Source organism: Hypomesus nipponensis, chromosome 22, assembly GCF_054491055.1.
Source record: "Hypomesus nipponensis isolate SF chromosome 22, ASM5449105v1, whole genome shotgun sequence".
In the NCBI taxonomy this organism is placed as follows: domain Eukaryota; kingdom Metazoa; phylum Chordata; class Actinopteri; order Osmeriformes; family Osmeridae; genus Hypomesus; species Hypomesus nipponensis.
Genome location: NC_140382.1, coordinates 11,996,533 through 12,005,000, shown reverse-complemented (window position 1 = coordinate 12,005,000; position 8,468 = coordinate 11,996,533). Strand labels below are relative to the sequence as shown.

Here is an 8,468-nt window from a genome sequence, read left to right as displayed (position 1 = left end):
CTTCTCTCTAACTGGCTGTGCTCTGTGTCTCCTGCTCTAACCCCCTCCTCTCTCTGCAACCTCTGACAGCCTCTGAGTCCTCTTTCAACCCCACAAGGGGGGTCACGCAGGTGAGATCTCTCTCTCTCTCTGTCTGTCTCTCTCCTTTTCTGGCTCATTCTTTCCCTCCGTTTTGTCCACTATGGCAGCATTGTCTTGTCCTCGTTCATCAAGCAGGAACGGCGTCTCTCCAGCCTGTCAATGTGTCCATGCCGGCTTTGTCCTCCATGAACCCTTCCCTGCTTGTATTACAATCACTTCCTCTCCTGTCTTCCATCCTTTCATCCGACTTACCTCGCTTCTTCCGTCTTTCGCTTTACTGACTCCTACAACATCTGTTTGTCCCTCCATCTTTCCCTGCGTCAAACCTGTACATCCCCCTTCTGCTTTAATGTCCTTCCTTTTGTTGACAATATACCTGTTGTCCTAAATCAAACTCTGGAACTCAAGTGTCCCTCTCTCCCCATCCCCCTCTCTCTCCATCCCCCTCTCTCCCCATCCCCCTCTCTCTCCATCCCCCTCTCTCTCCATCCCCCTCTCTCCCCATCCCCCTCTCTCTCCATCCCCCTCTCTCTCCATCCCCCTCTCTCCCCATCCCCCTCTCTCCCCATCTCCCTCTCTCTCCATCCCCCTCTCTCTCCATCCCCCTCTCTCTCCATCCTATTCCCTCCCTCTCCCTCCGACCCCTCCACACGCACACCAGAGGTGGCCTGCCGAGGGGAACGGATCCGAGATGTCTACCACAGACAGCAGGGCTACGCCGCGTGCCAAACCCAGGAGAAGGTCTCCCGCCTAGTGTGCAGGGGCCGCTGCCCTGGGGGGTCAGGGGGCCCGGAGGGGTCCTGCTGCACGCCCCTGAGGAGCAAACGCAGGAAATACACTTTTCAGTGCACCGACGGCTCTTCTTTTGTCCAGGAGGTGGAGAAGGTGGTGAAGTGTGGCTGCACGCAGTGTCCTTCCTTGTAAAGAAAAGAAAGAAAAAGAAAATAAAAAAAGAAAGAAAAGCTAGATACAACCCCCTCTACCCCTGCCCTCCTTGTTTTGAAGTTGAACCTTGGTGATTTTTTTCCCGTTTTATGGGGTGGGTTGGGTTCATTGCTTTTAGTCACTCCCCCTCCCCCCCCCCCCCCCCCACACAGCCCTCAGTCCCCACACTCCGTCCAAATGCCGCATCACAAAGCCACCCACTCCCTCCTTACCTCCTTCCACCCTGTCCATCCCTCCGTATTTCTGTGACCCCACTTGAAAAAGTCACAACAGAAAACAGAGAAACATCTAGAAAAAAGTTATTGCCAGTTCTGGACTGATCTATGCTTCCTTGGTGGGGATGTTGAATTATATTGTAAAATACAAAAAACTGACTTATTTTTTATTATGAAGCGGAGAAAAAGACAAAAAAACGAGTTGACTTTTTTCCTATCTTCTTTTTTTTGCCATGATTCTAAAGGTGTGCGACTTTACTCTTCCCACATAGACTGACAGGTCAGTGATGGATGACCACTTCCTGTAGACTACTTCCTGTATCCTGTGTGTGTGTGTTTTTAGGACTTATCTAAACTGTAACACCACAGATGCACAAACTTACGCTGCATTGAGGTATAGGGGGGTGAAAGTCTGGATTACCCTCGCACACAAGACCGCTAAGAGACTGTGTCACATTCACAGACACACACCACACGTGCACACACACCAGACAAACTTAAGCACACATACACACACACACACCTGTAGAAGAAGAGTTAATGATTAGTATTGATTGATATTAGTGATCAGGTTAAACATTACCTGTCATTCTCTGCCCGGCTCCTTCATCAATGACAAGTATTTATAGTTTAATAAATACCTGTGCTTATTGAGTAGATCTCCCACGTTTATCTGCCTGATTCCTTTAATATATATTAATTTATATTTGTTCTCATATTTTTGTATTAAAGACATAATCAGTCGCGATAGATTGACTAACATATGGTTGTCCTTTTTTCAGTTGCCTAAGATAAGTTGTTTTTTTTGTTTTGAGTTTTTTGACCACTGAAAAACTATTGTGTTTTGCCGGAAACATGAGTTACATTTTAATCTGCAAATGTGACGTGAAGACATTGTATATTTTTTGTCGCTTTTTTCCTGAGAGTTTGTACTGTGCCAATAAGAAGGTCTTTATATTAGAGTGTAAATGTATAAGTAATTTCCCTGCGTACGTGCTTATGTCACTAAGAAACACGTTGAGTATAGCATCGACCCTAGCAGATACTACTTAGAGCTGTTTTTACCTTTTTAACAAATTTATGCGTAAACAAAAAATACTGTGACTTTTCTAATTAATGAAACTACTTTGTTAGCCCCTTGTCTACAATGTTAACATGTTGCTGCTATGTTTTGTATCTTAGACTTGGATCCTGATCTGTATGTTAGAAAACTCCCAGGCTCCTGCAGTGAGGGTCGCCTTGTGTAATAGATCAATATGCCCCCCCCCCTCCCCACCCTCTTGTGCATTGTGCTTTAAATTACTTCCCCTCCTCCTCGTCCCCAGACTAATGTCAGTTTCCTGACTGATATTTGTTAATTAAACACAATATTTACCTCACGTCTCTCACATTTTTTGCATTAAGTTGTTAAAAAAAATCAGTTAGTCAGTCCTATAACAATTAGCAGTTTGGTTGTGTAAGGGATACTAAGCGAGGAAATTTCAATGTAGGGTGTATAGGTAACTTGTATCCAGCAGGGCATGATCTGGAAACCCAACTTCTCAGAGGAACAAAAAGAAGCGGAGAAAGACCAATGAATGAAAGCCTTGGGATTCTGCAGGTCAATAGTGCCATCTAGTGGTGGGAAACGATGGGAAAGTCCTGTCGTAACTCTGCTTTGACTTCCTTTCAGAGTGGAGAAGTGGCATGGGAGTCAAGAACATGTTGTGATTCCAAGGTTATCGTTGGTTTAAGCCCTGGACGTGATCAGCGTTTTTATTTTGAAAATATGCTGTCAACAAACATGCTATTGAATTGCTTTTAGAAAAATTGCTCCCTTCCTCCTCAGCAGGGGTTTATCACTTCAACAGGCTGGAGTTTTACAGGGAAAGTGTGTGGGCAGGCAAGGAGTTAAGTGGATCCAAACTGAAGGAAAGATTGAAAAAGTTGGAAAGTAGTGATATTGAACAGAGGATAGGCAGCAAGGATAGGAGAGAAGTTAATGTGGAGGAGCAGAGCAATGATGATACTTGTATCCCTTTTTGTAGAAATTCTCTACGCCACGTTCAATTGTCTGTTCCCCAAAAAAATTCTTTATGCCTATTCTCCCAACTCTTGACTGATTATATACCTACATTGTTTTGTTTAAAGAGACTGTATACATTTGTAGAGTTGACTAGATCTCCAACAGAAAGCAAGCAATGCCTGCAGTCTCGTTCTAGACTTCTCTTCTGTATAATCACAGGGTTCCTGCAGGTTTCAGTAAGTCAAATTGAAGAGACCTTTAAAAAAAAAAAAAAAAAGCTATTACCAAAAGAATATTAAAATGAAAGAAATTCTGAACAAATCTTTTTTCAGAATTCCCAACACATCTGTGGGCCTTGATCCCTGTAAGCGCAGCACACTCGACTGTCCTGATCCCCTCTCCCAACTGTCTTTCCAGTTAGCCAACTGTACCACCAGGAAAGACAGTTGGGAGAGGGGACCTGGACAGTCAGGGAGTGCGCTGCGGCCACAGGAGTCTAAAATGAAATGTACCTTTTATCAGTTTTATAAGTCGAGTTTTATTTATAAATCGAAGAGCAAAAATTGAGCTGCAAGAAGATCCTTCAGCCAGATTTTGAACAAAAGACCCCTCTAACAGTAGCCCACATTCTTAACCACTGAGCTATCAGGGATCGTATCAATCTCCACTCGACATTTAAATTTGACATTGAACTATCTAGTTGTAACAACCTGCAGAGTTGGAGTGTCAGAAAACCAGAAGAAAGCAGGGATCCCCTGTTAACTCACTGGGTAGGAGTAGGCCTTGCCGTTAGCTCAGTGGGTTCAAATCCAAATGTTAAATTGTTTATTTTAACTTGTTACATTGTGGTCATGAGAGATGTGGGACTTCACCTTCACATAGTCTCATAAATATCGTCTCTCCACCAAACGCTTGTTAATCTCAGGAAGATTATTTTTTAGTTTAGTTTGGTTAGAAAGAGAGTGAGAATTATACAATGATAATCGGGGGGGGGGTCAGCTTCTTCTCCAGGGCATACAGTAATATTTACGATTACAGGTAAGAACGATATACAAATGTATCTATCCCCCCGACCTGTTGTTTTGACCTCTTCATTAGGGGGTCAAACCCACCGTAATTCAAACCCTGGACTCTACAGCTCCGCTTTGTAGGCTACGACTCAATACTTTTTGCTACTTTGTAATAAGTTTCTGCAGCCAGCGTTTATGTAAATGAACGAAGGTGAAACATTTTTAAACTACTAAATGACATTTAAGACCTCGGATAAAAATCTGTCCGTTTTTAAGAGGTTTTAAGGCCTTGAATTTAAAGTTCAAAATTTTAGACTTTTTAAGACCCCGCGGGAACCCTGAATCACTATGTAGCACTGAGCATGACACACACTACAAAAACAAAGTATTTAATTGGAAAATACATCACAGACTGTTTCAAACTGTTGGCAACAATCTCCCTCATTGTTCCCTCCTCAACATAAGAATGCTTCTTCTGGTGAGGATCCTCACTCTGCCCTCACTAGCGGGGCGGAAACCCCCTGTGTGGCCCCCCTCTGCCTCTGAAGCCCCCCCTGTCCCCTCGGAAGTTGGGCCTGTTCCTCTCCCTGCCGCGGTCGCCACCCCTGCCCGCGTTAGGCCCGCCTCGCCCCCCACGAGACGCCCCGCCCCCGCGGCCCTCCCCCTTGAGTTTGGCGGGCGGGGACTTGGGGCGGAGCCTCTCGATCTCCTCGGTGCAGCCGGACAGGTGGGACTCGGGGATGGAGAAGTGGGAGGCGTAGGCCTCGGGGTTGAAGTTGCTGTTGGTCAGAGTGGGGCCCACCGTCAGCCAGCCTGGGGGGAGACAGGGGGAGGAGGAGAGCATGGAGAGCAGAGGGTTCATATATACATTATATTAAGACACGCAGTGAGGAGTAGTCCACAACTTCCAGCCATTCCTGCCTGCCCGCCTGCCCCCCCTCCTCATCATCGTTCAACCCCCTTACCTGGTCTGATGGTGGAGTCTCGCCCAAACAGGTGCAGCCGCCGGCGGCCCAGACAGAAATGCTCGATGATGTGGAAGATCTCCACGGGCTTCTCCACGTTGCCCATCTCGGGCTCCTCGGTGATGATCAGGTCGATGTCCACGTTGGCGTGGATGAAGTCTCCGTCCGTGCTGCGCCGCACCGTGCCCTTGATGCCCATCAGACAGTGCTCCTGTCAGGGGGAGAGAGGAGGAGGAGGACGGGGAAGAGGGGCAGGGGCATCGTGGAGGGGTCGAGAGGAGGAAGGGTACAGTGTAAAAAAGTATGGCTGGTGAAGAAAAGCCCACATGGTTGGAGAGATGTGGGTGTGTTTGGTGAGGAGACCCAGCCAGCTGCAGGTTGTACCTTGGTCCTCTGGAACACTGCTTTGGGGTCCAGAGTCTTGGTCTTGCCTGGGTTGTTCTTGTTGGTCTTTATCCAGCAGATGTCCTCACAGCGCCTGAAGCCCCACTTCCTCAGACACTGGGACACAGGGAGCAGGCAGGGCTTCATGGGCACTTTGTTCACTAACATTTCCATCCTATTTTCAAAAAGACTTTTTCATACCCGATTTTTGATCGAAAAAATGATTGTGTCCCTGTCTTTTGTGAATGTGCTAAAACACAGAAAAACAGCCCCATCTAGTGAGAATTCAGTAGAATTACAATTAACTGCATGTAGCCCCAATGAGTTTGGATTTCAAGACTGAAGTGAGTACATTTTTGTCTGAAGTGTTACAAACAATAACTGGAAAAACAGTTGGCTAGCTTCAAGGTCATGGTAATAACATGATGCTAAGAACATAACAACACCAGCACATGTACAGCGCTGAGGTTGGTGTGCTCACCATCCTGCCCAGGTCCAGTCCCTCTCCAGACCCACACCAGAGGAACACGAAGGAACGCAGCGCCGAAATCTCCTCAATCTCCAACTTCATGATCTACAGAGAGGGAGAAAGAGTCAACACACACACACTCTCTGAATTGGACACGTGCAGTGACACACACACACACACACACACACACACACAGCGTGGGGTGAAGGGGTGTGGTACTTGCATCGTCCCAGTTCCAGAAGCGCTCCGTGTGGCTGATGCCTGACTCTCTGTAGTACTCCTCCAGAGGAGGCTCCAGCAGGATCACGTCAAACTTACACTTGAGCTCCCGCAGGTCAAAGTGCTCCGGCTCCGCCTGCAGGTACCTGCACACACAGGACATGCTCATTAGATGGGGACTGTGTGTGCGTGTGTGTGTGTGTGTGTGTGTAAGGGGTGGTCAGTGAATGAGCTTACATAGGGGGGTGTTGGTGTGTAAGGGGTGGTCAGTGATTGAGCTTACATAGGGGGGGTGTTGGTGGTGGAGATGAGCTCGTCCTTCAGTCTGATCAGCTCTCTGAGTTTAGGATACTCCTCAAACCTGTCAGCCAGACCTGGGCAGGGACAACACACACACAATTGCAAATAGATGAGACATTTACACAGGAATTTTCATAGCCAAAATGTTGCCAATAAAAGTTAACAAACACATGCCAACATTTGTCTTTTTCAAATGTACATTAACTTAAACAATATGTTAAATGGAAATTGTATTGAAGCACAAACGTGAAAACAATATCCTCTAGTTATTTTAAGGTTGGATTTTATTACTGAGGTTAATATGTCCATGTGAAGTGTTTGTTAGTAGCAATAAAATACATGATAAATAAACAGTGTGACTTCGCTTTCTTTCTCCACACCCGCACTTACCAACATCTCTGATGAAGTTTTGGGGTCTATGTCCCGTATCCACAAAGTGCTGGCAGTAGTCATTGTGTGGGTTAAGACTCTGGGTACCCTGACAAGACAACAAACGACGTTAAGCCTCACATCATCAACAGAGATGGTTCTGAAGAGAGAACTGGAAGGAGAAAAGATCCTCCCCACAAATGTGTTTATGGATGGATGGGAGGATGGCTTACCTTAAGGAAGGTACTGGAGTCCTTGTACACCTCTTCATATGGGTTACCATCATCTGTCTGTAGCACCTCCACTTCATCCTACAGACACACACACACAATGGAACCAGTCACCATCTTATCAGCGGGGTTCAATTTAAGTGTGTGTATGTGTGTGTGTGTGTGTGTACCTTCTGCTCCTCTACATCCTCCTCCGTGTCCTCTCCCTCTGTCGGAGTCTTCCGTTTAGAGGTTGAGGCCAGTGTCTGGAATGAGGCCCTGTAAAGAAATTCCAGGAACAATTAAGGTTCAAGGTTCTCTTTACTGTCCCACTACTAGGGGGAAATGGTTTTGCAGCTCGGATTCACATAATGACATCAACACACAATCACAAAGTACCGGAAAATGGAGATTGGGGAGTTGAAGTACATATGGACAAGTAAGCAAATGGTATAAGAAAGGCAGCCAAAGAGCTATCTACTATTGAGCATAAGAAATGCACTTGGGATGAACGAGTCTTTTAGGCCTAATTATATTAATTACATTGTACAATAGCAAGCACTAGATCCACATTTATTGGCACGATACTTAACACAAAAGTGGTTAACATTAGTCAATGGCATGCCTAGTGCAAACCGTGCACAATGTGTACGAGTGGAGTATAGGCTATCCGCTGTATAAGCACACCCAGCAGCTTTCGTGTAATTCGCCTGTTACCTGCATGTCTCTCGGTTTTCCTCAATTTCCTTGAGCTCGTCTTTACTGTTGAGAACGGCGCCGATACTGTCTGCACTCTCCGCTCCCAACTACGTAAAGAAGAAATTATGGTTCAATACAAAATAGTAAGCTAGGCGGTATGCTAATGCTAGGGATAGCGTTAGCTCTAACAACAAGTAGCGTTAGTTAGGGATAACACATATACGCAGTATGCTAATGCTATCTACTTGCTAGGTAATAACTAATAATTTATACTATTTAAGAAAAATCAAAGTTAGCTAGGCAGGGAGGCGGTATAGTTATGCCAGCTACACTGTTTGCTAGTTCATGCGGCTAGAAACCCTAGTAATACTAGTACCTGTTGAGCCAGAAGCTGCCGTCTGAGCTTTTGCCGCTCACGAATCTCTTGCAGTCGACTGTTCATACCTAAAACGTGTTATTTCACTTTAGTCAGTTTTTTTTGTAATTAATTTCTAGCTACTTAACGATTGTTCTTTTACAGTAGCAATGTCTTGCATATCGTCTTGCATATGCAGCCTTTTCTTGCAGAGGTGCAAGTCGCCGCTTGATGACGTATACT

At 45.7% G+C, this 8,468-nt stretch overlaps 2 protein-coding genes and 1 long non-coding RNA gene across 5 annotated transcripts in view; 1 reads left to right on the top strand and 2 right to left on the bottom strand.

The window, feature by feature from the left end:
* Window positions 1-2,620, top strand: part of slit2 (slit homolog 2 (Drosophila)) — a 69,071-nt gene extending 66,451 nt beyond the window's left edge. For all 3 annotated transcript variants that reach the window (XM_084686383.1, XM_084686384.1, XM_084686382.1), the window contains one exon: window positions 743-2,620. In XM_084686383.1, the coding sequence (XP_084542509.1) occupies window positions 743-1,005 (263 nt within the window). In that variant the 3' untranslated portion in view covers window positions 1,006-2,620. The remainder of the gene's footprint in view (window positions 1-742) is intronic.
* Window positions 2,621-2,959: 339 nt separating this feature from the next.
* On the bottom strand, window positions 2,960-3,689 carry LOC146236511 (uncharacterized). Its single transcript, XR_014741051.1, has 2 exons — window positions 3,356-3,689; window positions 2,960-3,146 (listed from the first exon to the last, which is right to left on the bottom strand). It is a non-coding gene; the product is annotated as an uncharacterized LOC146236511 (long non-coding RNA).
* A 940-nt stretch (window positions 3,690-4,629) lies between these two features.
* mettl14 (methyltransferase 14, N6-adenosine-methyltransferase non-catalytic subunit) lies at window positions 4,630-8,457 on the bottom strand. The gene is made up of 11 exons (XM_084688035.1): window positions 8,247-8,457; window positions 7,889-7,977; window positions 7,363-7,450; window positions 7,196-7,273; window positions 6,984-7,071; window positions 6,577-6,667; window positions 6,298-6,439; window positions 6,087-6,179; window positions 5,606-5,722; window positions 5,222-5,432; window positions 4,630-5,069 (listed from the first exon to the last, which is right to left on the bottom strand). The coding sequence occupies exons 1-11, from the start codon at window positions 8,310-8,312 to the stop codon at window positions 4,759-4,761; spliced, it is 1,374 nt and encodes a 457-aa protein (XP_084544161.1). The 5' UTR covers window positions 8,313-8,457; the 3' UTR covers window positions 4,630-4,758.
* Between the last annotated feature and the right edge of the window lie 11 nt (window positions 8,458-8,468).